Source organism: Salminus brasiliensis, chromosome 1 (genome assembly GCF_030463535.1).
Source record: "Salminus brasiliensis chromosome 1, fSalBra1.hap2, whole genome shotgun sequence".
NCBI lineage: Eukaryota > Metazoa > Chordata > Actinopteri > Characiformes > Bryconidae > Salminus > Salminus brasiliensis.
In genome coordinates, this window is record NC_132878.1 from 88,675,575 (window position 1) to 88,702,281 (window position 26,707).

The following is a 26,707-nucleotide window of genomic DNA, read 5'->3' on the forward strand; positions in this document are numbered from 1 at the left end:
ATGAGTAGCAAAATGTGTTCATCAGAAAGGTTGTCCACAATTTGGACATACAGTGGGCATACATTTTATATATGATATAACATCCCGCTATATGCCCACTATAGGTCCAGATTGTGTATATACGTTAGGTTTCATTGATTTCAGTGGTTTCAGTAATTACTGCACATCAGACCAGACCAGCTGAGCTGCAAACCTCACACACAAACTCATCTCCGGCAAGACGGCAAATTAAGCAGCATTGTTGCCCATTTCTACAATCTCTATTGCTCTATTGCACATAATGCTAAGATGTAAATAGTATACTAATGATGGGGGGGATTGGTTAGATCTGGCTTAATCACTTGATCAGGAGAGAAAACAAATAAGGGGAGAGCAGGTACATCTTACCCTAGATAAAATACAAAACACCTTAACAATATCGAACTGGACCAGAAAGTGTGCATTTCAAATTCTCTGCTTAAATCAATTGTTAGGACAAAGCCAGAGTGGGTTCGATCTAGAGAAACTACAGACTTGGATTTTAGCCATTTTAATAACTATCCAAAACTACCCATGAACCTACATGAGTCTTCTGAGATCTATACAATAAAATAAATCTGAAAAATGCTTTCTTTGGTACTACTTTAAGTTCTAGGTCAAAGATTTCAAAGTTTTTAATTACTATAAATTAATAAAAAAAATGAATCCAATTTAAAATAAACATTTTCTGTTTTGTAGCTTTTTGAGATGTTCAACTATTCAGGAGTCCTGATTCCATTCACCAGCGCTGTAAACACTGCAGACTCAGTAAGGTTCTCGTGATCATCTGTCCCTGTACTTGCTGGGCAGTCACCAAAAAACATTTGAAAATCAGACATTGTAGCTTAAGATTAGAGTGTTTTTCTGACCTGCAGGGAGGGGCTGGTGCAAACACTCGTCTTCCACGGCCAGCTGTGCTCTTCTGAGTTTCTCTTCCAGTGTGTGGAGTTTAGGGCAAGTTTGAGGTGGTATGTATCTTACCTGCCCATACATGCAATGAGTCACTCAGCATTGATTCTCACTGCTGCCTTCACCATGTTTACTGATCCCACTCATGAAGAGTCCCTGTCAGGTCTTGTGGATAGTTCCTTCCTGTCTGTCTGTGAGGATCCGTGTTGTGAGAGGATGGATCTGGAAGACATAACCAAAGACCTAAACCTAAAATTGCTCTAAGGAAAAGGTCTATGGTCACAATATAAGAAGTTATAAGAGTCTTATAATATTATATAACAGTTCCATGAGAAGCTATTTATTTTTTTTCCTCTATTATTTCTGTACTGGCCTGTCTTATAGTTATATACAAGGGTAGAAAATACTGAATGAGCTCATATCATGAATTTGTCTCATTTTCTATGTAAAAATAACTTGATGTAGAACATAAACACTAAAACACATAAACACAAAATATACCATTCATTACTCACAGTACATACAATATGTCCAAATGTTTGTGGACACTCCTTCTAATGAATGAATTCAGCTACTTTAAGTTGCACACATTGCTGACACAGATGACAGCTGACACAGATGCTGACACAAACAGCTTGCCTACTCCATGTAGAGAAGTACTGTCAATAGAAGAGGACTCTCTGGAGCAGATAAACATGACTATTGGCACCATGTCTAATGCCAGGCATGGACTAGAGACTTATAAAGCCCCCAAGCTCCATCCAATATGTGGTGCTCCATCCAATACTTTTGGGAGGAGCTGGGGAGTTGGGGATGAGGTGGGATGAGGTAATCATTCAACATCCTGACGTCACTACCGTTCCAGCCTCTGAACGTAAACCAATCCTCTCAGCAGTGCTCCAGAATCTAGTAGAAAGCCTTTTCTGGACAGTAGAGACAGAAATTTCAAAAGAAACAATGAATGAAAAACAGCCAGATTACTTTTTACTTTTTAAAATTTATCCCCTATCCTATTTATTGTTTAGTGTAATTTTCCTTTACTTTAATACTGTAAATAATCTGTGTTCTGTGTTTTTGTTACTTGTCATACGTGTTGCTCTCACCAAGACAAATTCCTTGTATGTGTAACATACTTGGTGAAATAAAGAGATTCTGATTCTGAGATTAAAATTCAATGCACACATTTTGCAATGCACAGGTACTACTATTTGTTGCTTACTTGTGGACTTGCAGCTATATAATGTGGAACTAGTTACTTTTTTAGTAAGGGTTTGGGTTTGAGTTCGAAAGAGACTGAAAGACTTGTTGACTTGCTGGGTCATGTAAATGAGCATGTATTCAGTAACAGACCTGATAAATGACACCACTACTTTATCATGATACACTGCCACCTTGCCATGCTTCTTACCATACTTATATCACATACCTGAATACCTGGGTGCCAAGTATGTGTACTTGTAAGTGTACACTGTTGGTGTCCCTGGTGTTCAGGATACCTTACACCCCTGCATGAGATTTATAAAATGTACTGTACTCTTTAAATGTTATTGTTTTATTTTCTATGCTTTGTTTTATTTATGACTGTATTATGTTGTTTTTATTTGCTGCTGTTTTTGCTTTCTGTGCTGCTGTAATGTGTGCTGTTTCCCTCTGGGATTGAAAAGTGATCTATTGATCTATCTATAGTTTTTAACACAGCACCGGGTCCTGCCACCAGACTGTACCAATATGCAGCACAACAGGGGGGGGGGGTTCACACACAAAGTTATACTTCTGTGAGTATAAGTGGAAATAAATGCTCACAATCTGAGAGAAAACGAAACTAAAGTCCTAACAGATCAATATTAACTTCCATCCTTTAAAGGTCTTTTCGGGTTCAGTTAAAATCCGTGGTTTACACGACCCCAGACCCCCCTATCCACAGCGGACGGGCTGTTTTCCCACTGTCTAATAACATTGCGTAGTTTACGTCCCGCACCGTAACACAGTGCGTAGCTCTGCAGACCTGCCTGAGGGGACCTGCACGCAGCCCTTAAGTTTTCAAGGTGAGCAAGTGCTTCTAAACACTTCATATTTCTCCTCGCAAGACGACAAGACTCCATACTGAAGAAAATTAGGGGGGAAATCGCCGTCGAGACGCGGAGACCTTAGCATTAGCCATAGCTCAGCGCTCCGCACGCAGGCAGGCAGAGCTAGGCGTTAGCAGCGCTGCTCTGAGACTGTATGATCTGCATACTGCTGCTGTACTGTACGAGGAAACAGTGTGAGGGCTCACGGGGTAACGGTTCACCTAGAGAGACTGGACAAGTGTGCTTTCCTGTACAGAAAGTAGCTCAGTATTATTCTGGGGCTGGCTGTGTGAACATCAGCGCTCTCTGGTGTCAAACGTAAACGATTGTCTCGCGAGATTAGCGGGTTTCTCCGCTCTCACCCTGCCTGAGTCACAAGTTCTCGCGTGAGTTCGTGAGCTCTCAAGGTTGTCAAATACTAGACAAAGCTAACACCAAACTACCATCTACCAGCACGTAGGACATAGGTAGTTGTATTCTACATGTCCAAAAGTATTAAAAAAGGCTTGTGTTGCAGCCAGTAAGGATCTCTGAGCATCTTTCATTTGCATTTGAACAGGGTATCTCCATGAACAACCTAAATGATCCTCCTAGATGGAATATAAGGCCGGACCCTCAGGGAGGTGCTGATGGAGGCAAATGGAACTATGCTCTCCTGGTCCCGATGCTCGGCCTTGCTGCCTTTCGTAAGTAACCCTTTACCTAAACACATCATTTAATATACCCATATAGGCTGTCTATCTTATACAGCTCATTGTTACCCTTTTAATTTAATTGTTACCCTTTTAAGTTAATTTTATTCTATAACAGCTACATTCTAGTTTACTCACTTTTATGGGTGTCCGTTAAAAACCCCATCTGTGGTCGTGAACACACACACACACACACACACACACACACACACTAGTGAACTAGGGGCAGTGAGTACACACATCCAGAGTGGTGGGCAGCCAACTCCAGAGAGGGGTGAGCAAAGAGGGTAAAGGGCTTTGCTCAAGGGCCCAACAGTGGCAGCCTGGGTATCGAACCCACAACCCTGTTATCGATAGCCCTGCGCTCTAACCGCTGAGCCACCACTGCCCCTTGTTTGGCAGATATCTGAAGAAAAGTAGATGTTAGTTATATGTCAGTCCTGTCAGGTAAGGATCTCTCCAGACAGTTTAGCCTGTCCACCCTTCCACAAACTGGGTGCACATTTCATATAGAGTCCATGTGGAATGATGGTGCTTCATCCAGTGCTTTTGGGGGGAGGTTTGGTGGTGACCATCCAGCATTCTGACCTCACTACCACTTGTGTTGCTAAATGCAGTCAAATCCTCACAGCAATGTTCCATAATCTAGTAGCAAGCGTTCCATGGACAGGAAAAACAGAAGCAGGATAATTGTTTTAGTTTTTTAATACCCTTGATTTCAGAAGAAACAATGAATGAGCAGGTGTCTCAATACTTTGTCTGCATAGTGTATATTACTGGCCAGTATTCAAAATTTCACTTTTGGTATCAGAAAAGAAAAGGCATTATTGTAATTTGCATACAAATGAATGCATGATCTATCCCCCCCCCCCCCCCCCCCCCCCCCCTCAGGCTGGATCTGGACTCGAGAGTCCCAGCGGCAGATCCAGGAAATTAAGGTCCAGTATGCCCAGGACATGGACGCCCTTGCCAGGGACCTAGATCTCAAGTACAAAGACATGCTGACGGAGAATCGTCGGACGGCTGCCCTCCTGGAGCTGGAGTTGGAGAAGGAGCGACAGCGGGTGCTGGGCTACAGGAAGGCCCTGGTTAGCCAGAGCCAGCAGCTGCTGGAGGAGCGCAGGCAGCTGCAGAAGGAGCGTGAAGAGGTAGAGAAAGAGAAGAGGCGTGCCATGCAGTCTGGAGCAGCTGGGATAGCCCTACACGGGGCTCTAGAGCGAGAGGAACAGTGGCATCAGAAAGCCAAGGCTTTGCTGGAGGAACTGGAGCTCCAGCTGGTGGAGAGACAGGAAGCTTTCTGCAGCCTGCTTTTACCAAGGGAGCGCCGGATGGAGATGGAGAAGAACCTGCTCCTCAAGGTGGCCAAAGACCCTGTGGGGACCGAGCTGGGTCTTGAGGAGGACCTCAGGGACATTTTTAAGAATGATAGGCACTGTGCAGACTTGCTGAACATGGATAAGAGGAAAAATGGCAAGCTGATGTGGCTCTATCTCAGGTACTGGCAGCTGCAGGTGACCCTGCAGAAGCACAAGAGGGCGGAGGAGTCACTGAAAGGGCCATCGCCTATTGCCAAGTGACCTTGATGCCGTAAGCAGGGGTCTTAAATTCAAAACCAGCACAGTATGGTGATTGTTCTGCTCAAACACATCTGACTCCGTTCATCAGACTGGTTAGTTGGTGTGTTAGAGCAGGGAAATTGCCAAATCGGGCTTGACTTTCCAGGACTGGTTTTGAAGACCCTTTCCAAGAATTCTTAGAAATAAAGGTGTTTAAAGTGGAGTTTTATCTAAAGACCATCAGTTGAAGAGGACAAAAACTCATTCTTCAAAAAGCCCTTAGGCACCTTTATTTTTAAAAGAGACATTAGGAAAATACTGCTTTTCCTCTAAATCCTAATTAGCACTTTGGTGTTGCGGGCCTTATGGTTTTGCAGTACTGTGTTTAGCTCTTGTATTCATGTCTGACATGTTTTTGAAATATGAAATCTTTAAAGTGGGAACTCCTACAGCTACTGACAATCATACTAGAATAACTTACATGATTTCATCACATCAAAACCTGATTTTTATACCCTAGATGCAGTGGCGTAACTACTTGGGAAGATGGGGAGCAGGGAGGGCGGACCCAATTGCACTGAGATCCATGGTACTTTGGGGTCTGCAGTGACTGGGCCCTCTAAAAACCATATAGGTACTGACACAATTGTTCACCCATACCATTAATTAACTACATATCTCACTAGTTAGCTTCCATCAACACTACATAGACAGCCTATTCATAATGTAGCTCATCCGTAGTAACCGTTTACAAATGGATCCCTTACGACTGGCACCATGATATATTTATTTTTTATAACTCTAAAATCTTAAAAGATCAAAATGAATAAAACATGATCTAGAATATGTTTTAATGTTGCACAGCAAGGACTCTCTGGACTATGGATTGATCAGCCATAACATTAAAACATATGAAGTGAAGTGATGAGATGAAGTGAATTATAGTGGCACCTATGAAGTGCCACTATAAGTTGATGTGGTGGAAGCATGAGAAGTGAGCATGCGTAAGGATCTGAGAGACTTTGACAATCTATGGAGACCCAACCTCACAACCTCACAACAGGACTGCTTGCAGGACTGAACGATCTGCTGCAAACATCTTGGTGCCAGATCCCACAGGATGCCTTCAGAGGTATTGTGGAGTCCACACCTCAACAGGTTGAATCTGTTCTGGTGGCATGACATGAAATTAGGCAGACGGCTTTAATGCCATGGCTGTGTTGGGACTGTAGTGTGTGTAGTGACGGGGGTCGGCGGTTATTGGTGAAACGTGGTGTCTTTGCCCGATCAAAAAATTGAGCCTCAGTCTGCCACATGTGATGCAATGTTGTTATCCACTGCACTACCCACTACTCCAGTTAGGAATAAGCAAGCAAATTGCAAATGTCATTTTTTGAGGAACAGTTACGCCGCTACTGTTGAGCATGTGCTGCTTCACCTGAACCCGTGTGTCCCTACAGATATAAAGATTCATTGTAATGATTGTCACAATATTTCAGTTTGCTTACCATGAATTAAAGCTAGTGTAAGTTTCTCACTCACTCTCTTGCTCACTTCAGAATATTGAAGTAGTTTATTTAGGGGTTACAGATGAGAGAGGATATTAAACCACTGTTTTATTTTAAGATGTTCATTTTTTGGATGTTTAATCTGCTTTAAGTCGTCTGAAGCGTCTCCTCTTCCCAGTCTATCGACTTATAAAATCCCATTGGTACCTCCAGAGTTAACAGACTAGCATTATTGCTACAGTGCTGACTGGCTGAGTAAAGCACTTTGCAATAAACAAGGACATGAATGAACATAAGACTTAAAAAAAAAATCATGTAACTACAGTTGAAAAGTGTTCAGAATAAACAGTTGTGTTGAAATGAAACTAAAAAAGAATTATGGTTTTGCACAATTGCTGTAAAGAACCCAATAAAACTGTTTTTTTAGAATGGTCTCTATTTGTAGTAAAGGTGCGCGACCAATCAGAACTGACAGCAAATCAGAAATGTACATTTTTCACGTATTTGGGCTTCAATAGCTTTGTGATGAGACCATCTTCAGTCTAGCTTCGATGGCAGCCTTAAAATTACATTGCAAATGGCAATAATTGAGGTCCAAGCACTCCATAGTGCCATAGAGGAGCTAACTGAACACAATGTATTTAGAATGGCCTCTTCATAATAAATGTGCACTCTTAAAAATACACAAAGTAAGGTTTTTAAAACAATGCCATAGACAATACCACTTTTGATTCTAGAAAGAATCTTGTTTGTAAGATTAGTGATGAGAAACCTTTAAATTGGTAAAGCACCTCATCATTCTTCACCCTCACGCTTCTCTTTAACAAATATGGTTCGTAATGGAGCCAAAAGTGGTTCTCCTGTGGCATTGCTAAAAGAACAAGCAGTGCTAGTTGTCATCATCTACTGTGTCCAGAATTATTAGGAAAGTTGTATTTGAGAGGATTCTTTATTATTGAACAACCATGTTCTCAATCAACCCAAAAGACTCATATCAAAGCTTAATATTTTTGGAAGTTGGAGTGGGTTTTTTTAGATTAGGCTATCTTAGGAGGATATCTGTTTGTGCAGGTAACTATTACTGTGCAGAATTATTAGGCAACTTAATAAAAGACAAATATATACCCATCTCACTTGTTTATTTTCACCAGGTAAACCAATATAACATTTAGAAATAAACATTTCTGACATTCAAAAACAAAGCTAAACAAATCCAGTGACCAATATAGCCACCTTTCTTTACGAGGACACTCAAAAGCCTTCCATCCATAGATTCTGTCAGTTGCTTGATCTGTTTACGATCAGCATTGCGTGCAGCAGACACCACAGCCTCCCAGACACTGTTCAGAGAGGTGTACTGTTTTCCCTCCCTGTAGATCTCACATTTTATGAGGGACCAAAGGTTCTCTATGGGGTTCAGATCAGGTGAACAAGGGGGGCTGACCCTTACTGGCCAGCCACGCTGTGGAGTATTTGGATGCATGTGATGGAGCATTGTCCTGCATGAAAATCATGTTCTTCTTGAACGATACCGACTTCTTTCTGTACCACTGCTTGAAGAAGGTGTCTTCCAGAAACTGGCAGTAGGTCTGGGAGTTGAGCTTCACTCCATCCTCAACCCAAAAAGGTCCCACAAGTTCATCTTTGATGATACCAGCCCATACCAGTACCCCACCTCCACCTTGCTGGCGTCTGAGCCCTTTACTGATCCAGCCTCGGGCCCATCCATCTGGCCCATCAAGAGTCACTTGCATTTCATCAGTCCATTAAACCTTAGAAAAATCAGTCTAAGATATTTCTTGGCCCAGTCTTGACGTTTTATCTTCTGTTTCTTGTTCAAAGGTGGTCGTTTCTCAGCTTTCCTTACCTTGGCCATGTCCCTGAGTATTGCACACCTTGTGCTTTTTGATACTCCAGTAACGTTGCAGCTCTGAAATATGGCAGAACTGGTGGCAAATGGCATCTTGGCAGCTTCACGCTTGATTTTCCTCAATTCATGGGCAGTTATTTTGCGCCTTTTTTTTTCAACACGTTTCTTGCGACCCTGTTGGCTATTTGCCATGAAACGCTTGATTGTTCGGTGATCACGCTTCAAAAGTTTGGCAATTTCAAGACTGCTGCATCCCTCTGCAAGACATCTCACAATTTTTGACTTTTCAGAGTCCGTCAAATCTCTCTTCTGACCCATTTTGCCAAAGGAAAGGAAGTTGCCTAATAATTAAGCACACCTTATATAGGGTGTTGATGTCATTAGACCACACCCCTTCTCATTACAGAGATGCACATCACCTGATTTACTTGATTGGTAGTTGGCTTTCAAGCCTATAGAGCTTGGAGTAGGACAACATGTATAAAAAGGATGATGTGATCAAAATACTCATTTGCCTAATAATTCTGCACACAGTGTATGTGACAAATAAAACACTGCAAGTGGGGCCTTTGCTACAGGCGTCAAATTCTCTGACTGTAAGTCTACACTGATGCACATTTTTTAATGTGGGCATGTGGGCAGGCACAGTGATGGCCCAGAGGTTAGAGCTCCGGGCTATTGATGACCGGGTTGTGGGTTTGATACCTGGGCATGACTGTTGGGCCCTTGAGCGAGGCCTTTAACCCTCTCTGCCCCCTGGGCGCTGGAGTTGGCTGCCCACCGCTTGGCTGCCCACCGCTTGGCTGCCCACCGCTGTGTGTGTGTGTGTGTTTGTTCACTACCACAGATGGGTAAAATGCAGAGGACACATTTCACTGTACATAGTACAGTGACAAATACATGCACCTTAACATTTACTGTAGGACGGTTTTATACTCCCTATATATTCCTGGCTAAATACTCTGGAGAGCCCACAATATAGCGAACCCTCCACCTGTATGCACAGAAGTACAAAACAGTCAAGACTTCTTTCAGTTTGAAAGTTCTCCTCCCACACTCCCTCTGCTCTCTACCACACTCTGGTATAACCAGTATAGCATGTGATTTTGCACGCTCACTCTTTCAGCTCTTTCTTCTGTGCTCAGTGCTGGGATTAAGTACAGCGGTAAGTTCTTTTTGTATGGTTTTACTGGTTGTAGCTTATGGGGGAACAATGAATGTGCCAGATTTGACGAGTTTCATTTTGAGAGGGGAGGCCCCCAGACACAGCACAACAGCAGTTCACCATCGTTATTCAGCCAACCTACAGTATTTCATATTTAGTATTTATTTAGTATTTGCTTTTATGGCCAATCGAAACTTGCACAGCATATCAGAAATGTGAAAAGAGCATATTTGTAACAGGGCTAGTTTTCGTTTAAAAATGAATTTCATTTATTCATATAATAATAAATATTATTATTATATATTGTTGATGATTAAGACTTTTAATTTGAACCTTATCATGTCATCATTTAAAGGTTCTTTACACTACTAATATGGTTCTTTATGGAACCAAAAGTGTGGTCTCCGCATTCACTGTGTTTAGTATCTGAGTTTAGAGGTATATTTTGGATTCTGGCCAATGTTTTCTAAGTAAACAGCAACTCTGGAGAAGAACATCTGTTAAATGTCCTAAATGTAAATGAATGTGGGGTCTCAAAACGAGAGGCGAGAGGGGTTTTACACGCTGAACTTTTGACTTAGTGACAATAAGCAAGAGAAAACTTGTCCAGAACAATTCCAAAGCATTTCCAGTCTCACTGCACCAAAATTCACCAGAATGTTTGTGTTAATATCATGAATTTTTCCTGGGAACAGTGATGCCAGACCCCATTACCAGGGATTGGTTTCAGAACGTTCACTTTGTTTTTACTGTGGTGTTTCATGTCGTTGTGTTTCCAGAAGCTCTATCAATTGCCATGGTTGGTTGACAAATAAATATATTGTTGCGGCCCAGAACTGCTCACACTACAGCAGTCGAGGGAAACCTTGTCTCTCCTTTTCTGCATTTCTGTTGTTTTTTTTTTTACTTTTTGGTAAAATGTGAATCTGGCTGTTGTTCTTTACATTGTATCCCAATAAATGAATGAAACTGATGAGTGAATGAATAGAAATCAATGACTTTACATTGACTTTCATTGAAAATAAAGAAGGTCTTTATTTTTCCTGATTTGGAGATAAGTGGGTTTTTGTGTGGCAGTGATGATATACAACCTCAATAGTGTATATTGTTATATATTTATTTATTATATAAATAATTCTTCATAAGCTTAGTTACATTAGGCCTCTCAGGTTTAAACATTCCCAGATGAATACCAGAGGAACTGAAGTTCTCTTGCAAGTAAAAAACAAAAACACTAAACACTGGATTAGTTCTCTTTCAAATATGAAGTCTGGAACCAGCAGAACCAGAAGAGCTGTTTGTTTAAGATGAACACCTGTATACCATACAAGATTGGACATAACCCCAAAGGCTATGTAAGTCCATATGAGCGGTATTTAAACCTCTGTGATTCATTCACAACTGCAGTGGAGTGTCTGTTGGATGGTTTGCACATTCTTCCAGAAGAGCATTTGTATGGTCAGACACTGATATTGCAGGACTTTGAAGAGGTGATAGATGGGACTAAAGTCAGGGCTCACTGTGGTCATGTTCTTCAAAGTATGCCTTTATAGACCTTGCTTTGTGTAATGGGTCATGCTACAATTATGCTAGAACAGACTGACAGACTAGCCTGCTAGAACTAACGTGGCTTTACAAACAACAAGCAACAACTGTCCAAAATGTGTTGGTATGCTGAAGATGCTTCAGATTTCCCTTCACTAGAAATAAGGGGCCTAGGCCATCCCCTGACAAACATCCCCACAGCATTATCCCCCCTCCACCAAACGTTACAGTTGGCACAAAGAAGTCAGGTTACTGATCATGCTGAATGCTACTATAGCACAGTGTTTAGTATATAGGAACAGGAAAGGCTCTGACATTGCACAGCAAGCACCTGTTCATTACCACGCAGACCAAAATACTACAACCCTGTTTATTTGCACTCTGCATTAGTGCTACAAATATGGTCTATTAAAGTTGTCTGTTTCTACAAGAATGCGCACCTCTTAGAAGTAACATAGGGCTTGTTTGTTTGTTTTAAGGGCTCATGAACAATCAGAACGATTGTCCTGAACCCAGCACAAACCCAGTGCCAGGACGCGCTGATGGAGGCAAATGGAACTGGGGTCCAATAGTAATTGGTGGATTGGTGGTGCTTGGTGTTTTCGTTGGTAAGCAAACCTTTACTTAGGATAAGGAATAATGCATGATCATGTAGTGCCATATAAAGTCATATATCCATGCTTTGCTTATCCATGTTTTGGTGATAACGGGTAATTACTATTTGTGCTATGTGCATTTATAAATGTATAAAAGGTGATACACACCATTGTGTGCAAAGAACATCCCTGTTCAAATGTTTTGAGGATTTTTTAAAAATAATTCTATAAAGTAATAATAATAATAATAATAATCATCACCATCTCATCATAGGTAGAACGTGGAAGGTCTTCCAACAGGCAGAGCTCAAGCAGGTGCAGAAAAAACATGAGCAGCAGCTACGGGAGAAGCAAAAACAGCTACAGGAGCAAAGCAAGCAACTGCAGGAGCAAAGCAAGCAGCTACAGGAGCAGCAGAATCAGCTACAGAAGCAAAGCAAGAAACTGCAGGAGCAAAGCAAGCAGCTACAGGAGCAGCAGAATCAGCTACAGAAGCAAAGCAAGCAACTGCAGGAGCAAAGCAAGCAGCTACAGGAGCAGCAGAATCAGCTACAGAAGCAAAGCAAGAAACTGCAGGAGCAAAGCAAGCAGCTACAGGAGCAGCAGAATCAGCTACAGAAGCAAAGCAAGCAACTGCAGGAGCAAAGCAAGCAGCTACAGGAGCAGCAGAATCAGCTACAGAAGCAAAGCAAGCAACTGCAGGAGCAAAGCAAGCAGCTACAGGAGCAGCAGAATCAGCTACAGAAGCAAAGCAAGCAACTGCAGGAGCAAAGCAAGCAGCTACAGGAGCAGCAGAATCAGCTACAGGAGCAACGCAAGCTGCTGCAGGAGTGCAATGACCAACAGCAGGAGAAGGGACGCATGGTGACAGCAATACGCCAGGTTCAGCAACAGGGTAAGCAGCTTGAGGAGAGAGCCCAGAATCTCCTTCCGAAGCTGAAGACTCAGCTGACAAAGAGGCAGCAAGCCCTGTGTAGAAGCCCTCATCCCGATGACTACCAGCAGGATTTGAAAGACACTGAGATGAACCTGCTAAACATGGTGGCCAATGACCCCATGGAGTCCAACTTAAAGGAGGGCCTTACCAACATTTTTCACTATGAAAATTACTGTGTGAACCCTGAGAGGGAGTCTGATGTGGCTCTATCTCAGGCACTGGGAGCAGCAGGTCACCTTGCAGAAGCATCAGAAGCTAGAGGAGGTGCTAAAAGAATTTCTGCCTAATGACCGTAATGACAAATGACCTAATGACCCAATGACTAACAACAACCTTTTTTTCAGGGTCTGGGAGAAAATGAAGGCTTTGTGTCTGATGGGCAGCGATATGCTTCCCTTCCCAGTTAAAAAACTGCTGTCCCGCTTTTGCACTAATGTGATGTACTGATGTTAAAACTGTGTGATGTTTAGTGTAGATATTTGAATTCTATATTTTCCAAGTTTGCACACACACAGAAAGGGAGGGTTCTTCAGGGTGCAGGCAGTGGTTCTAGGAGGCTCTTGGAGGCGGTTCTAATTAGCACTGATGTTTGTTTTTAGCCATATAATTATTTACATTTCTGTCTGTGTTCTGAAAAAGGTTTATGTATGTGCTCTTTTTTAATACCTGGATAATGGCTGTAGCCTACAGCTGAGGTGACCATAGACCTCCTCTGTCATCATTCTGTAGTCATTTTAAAAGCTCAGGGTCTAAGTCATTTTTCTTTTTGAGAAGGGAATGGGGTTGTTGTCACCATCGTGCCCCGTGGTGAAGAGAAATGTCTTAACCCTTACAACTAGTTCTTAAAAGCTTGTGATTGCACTCAAACATCTCACTTTGATTTCTATCCAGCTCATGTGTCTAGGTATCAGTACGGACTTCTGTACTGGGCTGTGTCTAAGCTCAGACTGTAGTCTAGTCTGTTCACATTAGCCGGGGGTATTTTCTGCTTGAACAGAGAAGCCCCACTATAGGTCACTCTGGATGAGAGCGTCTACTAAAATGCCTTAAGGAGGTCGTTAAAACAGCATTTTCCGAGGATTGGTGTTTGTTGCTCATCAGCTCCCCCTACAGCCGGGGAGTGCAATTCACTTTACACCACTGTAGTAAATACAAATCGAGCTTTGAGCTCCTTCCTTATTGACAGCTGTACACATGCATTTATCGCAGAGGTCTCGCCCAGCTCCACCAGAGTTCCACAGTGCAGTAGCAGCACTCTGGCCTGGAGTGGCAATGACAGAGACGCCTTTCCCCCTGTTACAGTCAGTGGAGCATCAGCATGATTCTGAAGCTGCTGTTTTAAGGTACAATTGCTACATGATGCTGCATTCATTCTGAAACCCAGTCTTTAACAGTAAACACGGCATGCAACTGATCTGACCTTCATAGTGTTGCTTAAAATTACAATGGAGGTAAAAAACACAAGCTTAAAGACCAGTTTTGATTGATAGACCCAGTGTATTCAGTCCTCGCGTTGTCACAGTCTCACGTCCCTCCCTTTTTCTCATACACTCCAGTGTAACCAGTATAACATTTGTTAGGTTATACTTTCTTGTTCTAGAAACCGGTGCAAAGAGTTCAGTGAGGGCTCAGATTTTCTGACTACACTTGGAGAAGAAGTGTATGTGGTAAGTACGGTTTGCTGTTTGTGGACTAACTGTGCTTAGCAGGGGGGTTAGACTGGGTCATGTTCACTTTGGAAATAACGTTTTATTCATTGTTATACTGCATAGTTATTTGATCAATAAAAGTACTACAGAAAAACTACAAATAATTTATTTAGATGGTCTAATAATAAATCTTTTGAAGGAATCTAATAATCTTAATAATTTTAAAGGAGTCTAATAATAAATCTTTTGAACTCTGCATGCTTTACTAAAACTAGTGTCCTTTTTTTCTACACTTCTTTTGTCAGGAGTACTACAACATATTCTGTGCTCATACTTCGTATACATACAACTCTAAAAGCTCTCTCTTTTCTTTATTCTTTTTGCTGTATTATCCAAATGACACATTGTGCAGAATATATATATATATATGCACACGATTAATCTGCAAACTTTATCGTGTTAAATTTTTTAATGCGAATGAATAATTTTGGCACCAACTTCCTCCCGTAGGTCACTCTCTTTACAGAGCCTATTAGCAGTTTAATTTAGTGATGTAAACACAGTGTCGTACTGTTAAGCTCATAGGGTAGAATACACTGCTCCTCTCTTAGCTCTTACCTTAATCCAGCCCAATGACTGACCATCTATTTATCATTTCTCTATTAAAGCTCCTGTGTTTGCACTTCGTTGTGTTCAAAGCTAAAGTTTTCAAGACTACACTGAAGTATTATTAGGGGAAAAAAACAGATTTCTCTAGACAGTTTATTAGGAATACCACAAATTTACTTCTCCTACCCAAACATTCAAGGATGTGTTAGCTAGCGTTTTAACTCGTGATTATTATGATTTAACTTGATAATTGCTTTTCCAACCAATAATCTTATACACTGATTAGCCACAAAAACAACACCGCCTCACAGAATGCAGTCCATCTGTTTCTCTGTATACTTTGTTATCAACCTCCTTTTACCCTGTTCTTCAATGGTCAGGACGCCACAGGACCAGCACAGAGCAAGCATTTTTGGGTGGTGGGTCATTCTCAGCACTGCAGTGAAACATGACATGGCAGTGCTTAGTGTGTTAGTGTGTCTTTCACTGGTACGAGTGGATCAGACACAGCAGTGGTCTATAACGAACCATTGCCTTTACCAAGCTGTAAAACGTGTTCGCCTCTTCACTGTTTCTTCTGTTTTTGCATATTTGTCACATTCGGGTGTTTCAGATCATCCAACTAATTGTAATAACTAATAGATAAAGACGACACGAGTAAACATGCACTAATGATTCCATTTGCTGAAGATAAAGATGTATTCAAAATCACCCATGTGAAAAAGTAATTGTGCCCCTTAATCTAAATAACTGGTTGTGCCACCCTTTCCAGTGACAACTGCAGTCAGATGTTTGTGGTAAGGCTTTTACCTCAGTGTGGATTCTCAGGATTGTTATTAATTGTTTTAATTCAGCTACATTGGAGGGCTTTAGATCATAAACTGCCTGTTTAACTGCCCACATCATCTCAATAGGATTCAAGTCAGGACTTGGACTTGGCCACTCCAAAATCTTCATTTCGTTTCTTTTGAGCCATTCTGAGGCTCAGATACTTTTGCACTGCAGGCCTTGCACAGGTCTTTGCTGTATCTACTCCATGTACGGTTTTATGTAACAGAACTCACTGGTATCTGGGTCCCTTCTAAGAGAAATATCATTGATTCATAGGTCCATATGTAGACCTCCAAATAGGTCAATAAACTGTCAACCAGTTACATCACTGTTCTGCCCATCTTCATTTTGTTGATTGGCTAAATGACTCATCATTCTCTTTTCTTACAACCAAACCAACAAGAATGACTGCCTCTACCAGGATATAGAATAGCTCTATACCTCAGCAATGCTCACAGGGTTTGGTGTGTCTGGGTTATTGACAAGTAAGAGAATTAAAAAATATGAAAATTCGAAATGTAAAACTTTGAAGCTAGGTTGTGGTTGTGGAAGTGCTCTAGATGTTATGTACAGTGATGCTCTGCGTTGACTGGCTAAGTCATGCGTGTGCTTTCTTTATCGTTTCAACAGAATATCAACATGAGCAACCCGAAAATAAAGTCGGAAGGTTCGGATGGAAATACACTGTACTTTGGCCTACTAGCACACGTTGCTGTTCTTGGTGTGGCTGTCCTTCGTAAGTACGCTCAGGGAAAATATATAAACCCATTTTTTTAAGGCCATAAACAGGTTATTTGGGCTATTTTGATATATTAGACAGAGTGGGAAGTGGCAGTCATACTGGGGCCTAATGTGGCAAGGGGGCCTGCAGCCCAAAATCTTTAGTGGGTTCCTCATCTAGATACTAACACACTGGACAACCATTAAATATACAGTTCAAACATACTTCATCTGCTAGCTTTCATTAGTAACCATTTTCAAACAAACCCATTCATAACCTGCAACATGATTTTTTCAATCTGTAAATTCTTAAGAGATGAGATTTGGTAAAACACAGAATCCGGCTGGAATAAACGAAGTACTGTGGTGGCATTGAACCTCGAAAACCCATTGTTGGAACGTCCCACACACACCTAGGGTATACAAATACGTGCACCTTTACCATTCAACGTGTTCTTGTTCCGCCCATGTTATGCATCAGGACCTGACTTGTGTGGACTAGGCACAGCTAAATGTCTCAGAATGCATTACGCACCACACTGCTGTTCCTATTGCAAAATTACAGTACAGCGTCCTCCTCCCGTCCTCGAACTTGCCAAGGCAGTACTACCAAGTACACCACCTCCCCCCTACTGCTCCCAATCACAGTTCTCCAAACGCTGACCCAGTAAAGCAGTGGGTAATTACATTTATTAACATTAACATTTATTATTTAACATTTCCTATAAAAAAAGAAAAAGAAGGGGTTTCAGAGTTTTTATGTTGACTTCTTTTTACTTAAACAATCAGCAAACTATGATTGTTTACATACAGTTGTCTTGTCCAACAGCAACAGTAACTATTCATCATATTCATTTATGCTTGGCCTATCCTACCAGGTTGGATGTGGAAACGAGACTCTGAGAGAAAGATCCAGGAAATAAAGATCCAGTACAACCAAGACATGACTGCCCTGATCAAAGAGCTTCAGAAGGAGCAACAGATAGTGAAGAAGCTGGAGCAAGAGAAGAGGCACATGTGGAAGTCACTGCTTGGTGCACAAGAGGAAGGAGAACACTTCCAGCAAAAAGCCCAAGATGTACTGGAGAAACTGAAGACCAGTTTAATACACAGGCAGTCGATCTACTGCAGCTACATAGCACCCAGGGAGCGCAGACAAACTGTCGAGAAGGAGCTGCTGCACCATGTGGACACTGATCCCCATGTGGCCAAGCTGGTCTCCAAGGAAGATCTTAATGAGATCTTTCAGAAGGATGACTACTGTCCAAAGCTTTGGAACACGGATGATGGAAATAACGGAAAGCTGATGTGGCTCTATCTGAAGTACTGGCAGCAGCAGATCACCCTGCAGAAGCAGAAGAAGGTAGAGGAGGTGCTGAAAGAGTTTGTGCCTAATGAAAGTAACTGAGCATTAACATTAAATGAGCAGCTTGCTTGTGGTTTGGAGCTCTTTATTTTTTTTTCTTACTTGATAGAACATTTGGGCTGGGACATCTTTTACATACTATCAAAATAATAGCTACAGTGTAATCATCTTGGAAGGTGTGTTATTTTCCTTTGTGTTTTTTGGTGTGTAACAGCTGTTCAGTCAAAAATAAAACCATGAGATTATCAAGTCAACTCAAGGTTTATTGGTCATTTGTACGTCAGGACACCGAAATACTGGTGGTGAGGGTCAGTAAATACAGCAGGATAGCACTATATGCTAAATATACAGAAACAAGAGGGTCCTAAATATGAAACCAGTCAAAAGTCTAAGAACATTTACATTTCTCCAGTTTTTATTGTTATTTAAGCAGTTTGAGTCTCCATGACCAGCATGATCAAACTGGTCAATCAACATGACCAGCATGACTATGCCGGTCGATCAGCATGACCAGCACAATCAAGCTGGTCGATCAGTATGAGCAAGCTGGTCGTTCAGCATTATCAAGCTGGTCGATCAACATGACCGGCATGACCATGCCGAACGATCAGCATGAGCAAGCTGGTCGATCAACTTGACCACCAAGACCACATTGGTCAACCAGCATGACCAGCATGACCAGCAGGACCACTTTGGTCGACCAGCAAGACCACACTGGTCCACCAGCATGACCACACTGGTCCACCAGCATGACCAGCATGACGACGCTGGTTAATCAGCATGACCATCATCATTAAGCTGGTCGTTCCGCATTATCAAGCTGGTCGATCAACATGACCGGCATGACCTTGCCGGACGATCAGCATGAGCAAGCTGGTCGATCAACTTGACCACCAAGACCACACTGGTCCACCAGCATGACCAGCATGACGACGCTGGTTAATCAGCATGACCATCATCATTAAGCTGGTCGACCAGCATGACCAAGCTGGTCAAGCAACATGACCAGCATGACCACACTGGTCCACCAGCATGACCAGCATGATGACGCTGGTTAATCAGCATGACCATCATCATTAAGCTGGTCCACCAGCATGGCCAAGCATAACCAAAATCAAATGCAACACACACTGTACGTTAATCACATGGCTGACCAGCATAGGGCATGTTTTCATCTGAACAACCAGCTTTTCAACCACCCGGACCATCAAAGACCAGCTTAGACCATGTGAAACCAGCTCCCAGCAAAAGCTGGTCTTGAGCTGGATTTTTCAGCAGAGAATCTGCAATGGTACAAAGACCAGAGCTCATGTGGCAACACCTTGTAGCTCAGTTTAACACTGGACCAAGTCTCCCTTTTCTGTACAGCTGTAACTCTGAGCATTGTCATCATAGGAGCCTGAGGACTGGAGCGAGGCAAGCATGAGCAGGTGCACCCCCACTTTCAGTGCATTTTCTGTTTATTCAAACCATGAATTTCGAGGGCGTATGAGTCACGATTCGGACATATTTTGATGAAATAATGCCATTGGGTAGAACTGTATTTGTTGTGTAACAAACTTGCTACAGACAACAGTAACTCAAGCACCTTCCCTCTAGAGGGCAGTGTAGGTATTAGGAGAGCATTAAGCAATTCTTGCCCTGCCCTGCACATTTCCTCCATCTAACATAAGCCCAGTCTCAAATACTGCACTTGCAGCCCTGTAGTCCTCATCTGCTTGTGCCTTTGCATGCTCAGGACTTGGACGTGACAGAATACAAGACTGAATATTAATACAGAAATAAAAGTATCTGTTTTTGGTTTTGTCACATACTGGAAATGAAGTTTTCAAGTATAAAACACAAGTGTAAAAACCTGGTTTAACTGTATTTAGGGTCTATATTATCCCAATATAAAATATATATCTAATACAGCTTTAAAAATATTTACATTTAGAATGACAGCCCATAAAACACACACGAGAAGGACCACAGCACACTTCACTGCCATGTTTTAATTTAAAGTTTCATTTAATTTGCTAAAGAAATTTGCAAAGAAATTGCAAATATGATATTATATGTGAACTTTCCCTCCTGAGCTTTAGAATGTACATAGTACTTCATTTAAGAATAAAAAGTGTATTTACAAAAACAACTATTTATTATTTATTGTCATTATTATTATTATTATTATTATTATTATTATTTACAAATTGTGAACACAGTAAACACATGGTGTCAGTCAAACAAAAAGTTTAATATTGTTAATCACAGCAATATTTTGTGATTCATTATGATAATGTGAAAATGCTAGCTAGCATGGCCTTGAAACTGTCTAGAGGAACCCATTTATTTTTTCATAATATTTCAGTGTAGTTCTGAGAACTTTAGCCTCGAACACGACGGAGCTCAGACACAGAAGCTTTAATAGAGTAAATGCTTCAACAACTTTTTAAAAGATAAATAGATGTTCAGCCATTCGACTGGATTAAGCTAAGAGCTAAGAGAGGAGCAGCTGTGTGTGGGAGAGGGATGAGGGAGGGGTACGAGAATAAGAGTTAGATATGAGATTTAATGAGTAAAGTGTAATCTACCCTCTGAGCTCAACAGTAGCAACACTGTGTTCACATCACTAAATAAAACTGCTAAAACGCCACTAGGCTCTGTACAGAGAGAGACCTACGGGAGTTTCAATTCATAAAACATTCAGACATTTTTAGAGTATTTTAAGTGAAATATTAAGCTTATATAAAATTACATACATCATACATCATGAACTTTAAAATGTGAATAATGTACTCTAAAATAATGAAATAAATATTTAAAAGCAAAACGCCTGACTGTGATTATGGGTGCGTTTTGCACAATGCACTTATTTAAAAAACACATCAGAAATCATTGAAATATGCTTTATTTGAAAGAAAAAAAGAGCCAATAACAAGAATCAACCAACTTCAATCTAGCGACAGAGACATTTAATTTAAGAATAATTATTCCACTCACAGAGGATTGTCAGTCAGACTAATTGTGCCATGTAATATTAACTACAAGGATTAGCTGAAGACATTTAAGGGGGCGCATGAGTGTTTGGGTTTGTGTGGAAAGTTTTTTATTATTTAAAAATGAAACATTAGATGACTCGTACTGTTACAGGTTCTTTCATGTTGTCAATTGTGAGAACTTCTACCTTCTCTGCACTAAATCTTCTAATATTTAAAGAGGGCTTAAAGAGAACCACTGTGCTGTACGGTAACTATGTACCCATTAATAAATGCATTCATATTTATTTCAGATTTTGTCAGATCTTGAGGCTGCAGAAATATTTGATTAGGCGTAATCATTTTTTTTAAAGATTATTAAAAGTAACAGCCATCAGTGAATATTTAAATGTTTTATTAAATGTTTATTACATTTTAGCAAGACTGTAAAAAATGTTTAAAGTGTTTATGAAATATTTACATAGACATTCAGTTTAAGGGAGCACACTGAGCTTCACTTGAGCAGCAGCAATTCTTGATACATTGCTTTAACATGAGTGACAAATATTGATAATGTCTATTAAACCATACTTTTTCTGGTTGATTTATCTCTGTTTTCAGCTCACCTTACCATGCCATGAATTCTTTACAAATTACAGCAACAATTATTACAACTATTGACATTTACAAACTAAGAATTTATGCTTTTATGTATTTTAAAACACAAGCCAGTGATAACTGTGATGTAATAGATTTGGTGTAGCACTATGCTAACTGTGTACTGTAGCAGCTGTGCTCTGTCTGCAAAACTGCCTTTAGATTAAACTCTTAACTCAGGAAATAGCGACACTTACCCAAAGTAAATGTCAGTTAATGGGACTCCTCTTTTGGATAGCCATATCTTATTTTGCAGTAATCAGATTGGCTTAAAATTGCATAAGATGTGTATTGACAAGCACATTCTTTGTTTAAGATATCAGGTAAGATAATACACTATAATCATTTTTTCTTTATATAATTTGAGCTCAAAGATGGTAGTGTGCTTAATGAGTATGTGAGCTTATTAGGTTAGCTTATTAGTTTATTCCAGTCGCTTTTTTTTTATATGGGTCCAGTGGAGCACTTACCAAAATGTCCTGCTCAGGAGACTTCAGCACATTATTCAAGAAACATATTAGGAAAAGGATTACTTGAAGAAAACTGCCCACCAGTGAAAGCAAGGTGAGAGAATGTGGACATGGATGTGAACTACTTGTCACTAGACAGGGCCACCATGGCAACCCTCAACCAGCCAACATGCTAATGTAGGGCTAACATGGGTGGAACATGGGCTAGGTGGGTTCCATTTGAGCATGGGCTCTGAGTGGGTTTGTGCATGTGTTTTCACTGGAACCCAGTTGGGCTTTTCAACTGGGCCCTTAATATCACATAGGTCCCATCTAGGCCCTGTATGCAGTGTAGAACCCAACATGTTTAACCTCTCTTGACCCTGATATGTGAGGCTAATGTGGAACCTGAGGACAAAACTTTCTGATTCCCAGTTGGGCTACCCATTTAGGCCCCATATGGACATGTTAGCTGGGTCGACTCCACATGCCTGAATCTTCTCACAGTCTAAAGTCCTGTTAAAGTTGGGTTAGTATTACCCAGAGAAAATTCTGAGATCCATCATTTTAATCCAGTATTAATCTGCAGGGTATAGTAGTGACTGTAAATTATGTAACCTGTAAAAATTGTAAAGTCAAATACTTTACAAGTGACACTACAGAATCTCACCTTGGTAAAATGAACCCAGTTCTAAGAGCTTAATACACAAACATTTGACTTACCACAAGCCTTTTAGGTCAACACAACCAAAATACCAACACAGTCCTCACACTGTAGCGTAAACTGGATTTACAGTGTGCCATAACATACACTACATGTCCATAAGTACCCAGACACCCCTCCAAATTAGTGAATTCATTTAGCTACTTTACTGGGGTTTGACTGTATGAACAAACACAGTTTGTATGATCGCCATTAAAAAACATTGTCAATAGAATGGGAAGCACTGGAGGAGCCACATATGAGCCTAAGATCACCATACCTAAGCCAGGCCACTGGCTAGAGGGGTATAACAGCTGTAAGCAGCAGTAAAGCTGTAAACAGTAGTATAACTGTACTGCAGATGGCCCACATCAAGACCGCTGGGCTAGATCCCTTGGCGGTAAGAAGAACCCAGACGCCCTGAACTCCTCCTTGCTGGGCTCGATTACCCGCGGTTTGCCTTTCACGTCAGACGCTGGTTCTCTCTTCTCATTCCAGCTCTTCTCAACATTCATGATTGACTGCAATTCGGAAGCAGGTGGCTCCTGGTTGGCCTCACGCAGAGTCGTGACATCCCGAGGCACGAAGATCGGTATGGGGAGAACGTTTTTGTAGGGGAGATGATATTCACGCATCTTCATCCCATCTTGGCCAATGCAAAACGTCTGGTTGGGGAATCTGCGCACCACAAAATGAACCACCTGCTTTCGCTCATAACTCTCCTTCCGCGCTGAGTCTTTCTCAGTGAGCGTGTTTCTGTAAGAAAAAGGTTAGGCCAGGTTTTAAGAGTAGTCAAAAAACTATAAATCCTGAGGCCACCTTTTCATGGAATCCAAGACAGACTATATTCACTGATCAGCCATAGATTCAAACCACTGACAGGTGATGTGGCACCTGTCAGTAGGTAGGATCTACATATACATTTATGGCATTTAGCTGACTCTCTTATCCAGAGCGACTTACAAGGTGACTCGTATTACACAGGTGGGCCAATGTAGTGTTAGGAGTCTTGCCCAGGGACTCTTATTGGTGTAGCGCAGCACAGTCACCCAGACTGGGAATCGAACCCTGGCCTCCCACATGGTGTAATAGCTCACTGGCAGCTAGTGGTTTTATCTGTTGCACCACACCAACCACATATTGGTTGATCTACATATTAGGCAGCAATTGAACAGTCAGTTATTGAAGGTGATGTTTTGGGAGTGGGAAAAACGTTGACTAGACGACTGGGTCAGAACATCTCCACAAAATAACAGGCAGGTCTTGTGGGGTGTTCCCGGTATGCAGTGGTCAGTGCCTACCAAAAGGACAAACAGTGAACTGGTGTCAGGGTCATAGACTCCCAAGTCTCATTGGTTACACCGCACATGGAAAGGCCATCTAGTCCAACCCATGACTTATGGAGACCCTGATATAAAGGGGCAGAGCTGTTTTGGTGGCACAAGGTGGCCTTCACAATATATTAGACAGGTTGTACTATTATGGCTGGTCAGTGTATGTACAATCAACAGCTTCTTATTCAATTAGCAGTACCACTCATTTGTCATTTTGCACTCATTTACGACCTTGTACCTCCACTCACTGGCCACTTTTTTAGAAACACCTTCCATGTGCTTTCACTCCCTGGCTAGTTTATTAGAAAGGCCTAGGCTACATTACAGCTCCACTATGCAGGTGTACAGTTACAGACTGTAGACCCTCTGTTGTCATGCAGAGGTTCGGTCCACAGGACTGCTGTTGACCAGTTATTTTGTGGGTGGCAGATCAGACCCATATGATATCTGAACAACTAGAGTACTATGGCCAGAACATGACCACTGATGAAGCTATAGGGCAATGAAAACCAGTAAGTATATCAGACTGTTCCTTTCTCATAGTGTCAGATTGTACATCAGAGTACTTATACACATGATTCCAGCATGGAGACAAGTTAACAAACATGAACTGCTTTTAAAGTCTGTTGTTTTCTGGAGTGCTGAGTACTGAACAACAAATAAAGCGGAAAGTAATAAAGGTCACTAATACACTCTAACACTACCACTGTTTCCAGTCTTGCATTCCTCACTCCCAGTATACTGAATGACAATCTGTGGAATGTAGGACAGTCAGAGATCGCTCTTAAAAACAAAGGTTCCCAAATGGCTCTTGGTTTAGGCGTATGGTTCTAGGAAAATGGGTGTGCAAGCTTTACAGTACGTACTTATTGTTCTTCATGGTTGCATATCATTTACAAAAACTCATTTAAAGGTTTTTTAGGGGGCAAATTTCTATTTGAGAGAAACTGCAATGCTTACTGTCCCATCTCTCTTAATGAATTGGTTACGTTGTGGTACTGTGTCTTTAAGACTTATGTAAAGCACTTCTATTCTGATTGGCCGCCCTGTTTTTGCTCACTCCTTAAAACTTGACATGAATATGTTTAGCTAAACAGTAATATGCAAATTTATGCAAATACAAAGGCATTTTTGATAATTAGCTTTCATATATTTATAATAACTCAAATAGTAATAATAATATTTATAATACTAAGGACTGGGTACTACATTTTTCATTATATGGACCCTTTAAAAGTTCACTTAAGGGAATCGTTCAGACATTCGTGCTAATGTTGCTAACAATGAATGGAAGCTAGAAGTCACCAATTTGCATGATGTGATTTGAGTAATGCTATTTGGTGACTATTCACTTTCATTCACTGTTAGCAACATTAGCATTATCAACTGACCCAGTTTGTCTTAAAGGTGAAATCAAAAGCATTCCCCTTTCATCTTCACTTGTGGTCTACACTGACATTCTTCAAGAGCCACAAGGAAAAGTACACGTACTTGTATTCTGGCCTCGTCTCCATCACCAGGTCCAGCCAGGAGGCCTCATACGATTCCCTCTTAATCTCGTCACTTTCCTTCACATCACTGTACGAGTTGACCAGGTATGAGCTGGGCGTTCTGCTCAGGCAGTGCATCTTGTCCAGCCGGGTCTGAATGACATCAGAGGAAAGCTTCTAGTGGGACTGATAACCAACAATCAATGCTGGTGCCTCGCTGCTGAGTGCTGCTTAAATAATGCTGTGCTGCTATTTTTGGAGCCGTACATCATGTTAAGCGTTTACAGATTGGTTTACTCCAGTGATGAATGAGCAGAATGACTAATCCCAAGAGCTTTTCACTCACGCGTGTGTCTCCGCTCCACCAAGGGGGTCAAAAGAGCCCCTCAGCTCCTCTCAGCCTTCTCAGGTTCAGCTCATCAAGGCTTTATGATTATTGCTGATGGCCAACCAAGCAGAGATACTGTGACACAAGCTTAAATGTTTGCATTCTTCCCAGGTATTAAGCTACAGATGATTAATGTGATGATCCTGTGGAGGTGTGGAGTTATTGTATTGACCTGTATTTTGCTACATTCGCATTCAAAGGTTTGGGATCACTGTATTGAGTAATATGAATGGCAGTCCTGTGCATCATCACAAGTTTACACAATTACAAAGAATTAATAGGAAGCTAAATTGGTGAAACAGCTTTTGGCCACTACGCACAAAACTCTGAAACACCATAGATATTCATTAGCCTCCCACAATTATCAGCTTTAAAAGCAGCTTTTTACATTTTATTTCTATTTCATATTTAATGAACAATATTTTTATTACTATAAATAGTTACTTATTACTATATATATTTGTTTTATTTCACATAATTGATAAATACAGTTTTTCTTATACTTACTAAACTTTCTTATACTTACTGAGCTGCACTGCTATATATACATTATTATTATTATTATTATTATTATTTATATTATTATTATTGTTGTTTTAGTTACTGTTGTTGTTATTGTTGTTGCTGTTGTTGTTATACATAGATAAATTCATTTGAGAAAGTTTAGGTGTTTTCAGAATGATAAATAA

General features: G+C 41.0%; 2 protein-coding genes, 1 long non-coding RNA gene and 1 pseudogene across 3 annotated transcripts; 3 read left to right on the forward strand and 1 right to left on the reverse strand.

Annotated features, from left to right (window-relative positions):
• The first annotated feature begins 2,890 nt into the window (after positions 1-2,890).
• ccdc127a (coiled-coil domain containing 127a) lies at positions 2,891-6,869 on the forward strand. The gene is made up of 3 exons (XM_072692284.1): positions 2,891-2,972; positions 3,556-3,682; positions 4,580-6,869. Exons 2-3 carry the CDS (start codon positions 3,565-3,567, stop codon positions 5,263-5,265), a joined length of 804 nt encoding a protein of 267 aa, XP_072548385.1. The 5' UTR covers positions 2,891-2,972; positions 3,556-3,564; the 3' UTR covers positions 5,266-6,869.
• A 2,385-nt stretch (positions 6,870-9,254) lies between these two features.
• LOC140556558 (uncharacterized) lies at positions 9,255-13,204 on the forward strand (annotated as a pseudogene).
• A 1,287-nt stretch (positions 13,205-14,491) lies between these two features.
• Positions 14,492-17,653, forward strand: LOC140566397 (uncharacterized). The gene is made up of 3 exons (XR_011980621.1): positions 14,492-14,532; positions 16,585-16,690; positions 17,553-17,653. It is a non-coding gene; the product is annotated as an uncharacterized lncRNA (long non-coding RNA).
• A 5,524-nt stretch (positions 17,654-23,177) lies between these two features.
• On the reverse strand, positions 23,178-25,768 carry LOC140537001 (telethonin). The gene is made up of 2 exons (XM_072659144.1): positions 25,632-25,768; positions 23,178-23,562 (listed from the first exon to the last, which is right to left on the reverse strand). The coding sequence occupies exons 1-2, from the start codon at positions 25,766-25,768 to the stop codon at positions 23,178-23,180; spliced, it is 522 nt and encodes a 173-aa protein (XP_072515245.1).
• Positions 25,769-26,707: the final 939 nt, after the last annotated feature.

Excerpts from the sequence above, each read along its gene's own strand:
- ccdc127a (XM_072692284.1), top strand. The coding sequence starts at position 3,565 with ATGAACAACCTAAATGATCCTCCTAGATGGAATATAAGGCCGGACCCT. Across the intron at positions 3,683-4,579 it reads GCTCGGCCTTGCTGCCTTTC|GCTGGATCTGGACTCGAGAG; the intron begins GTAAGTAACCCT and ends CCCCCCCCTCAG.
- LOC140537001 (XM_072659144.1), bottom strand. The coding sequence starts at position 25,768 with ATGCACTGCCTGAGCAGAACGCCCAGCTCATACCTGGTCAACTCGTAC. Across the intron at positions 23,563-25,631 it reads GAGACGAGGCCAGAATACAA|AAACACGCTCACTGAGAAAG; the intron begins GTACGTGTACTT and ends TTTTTCTTACAG.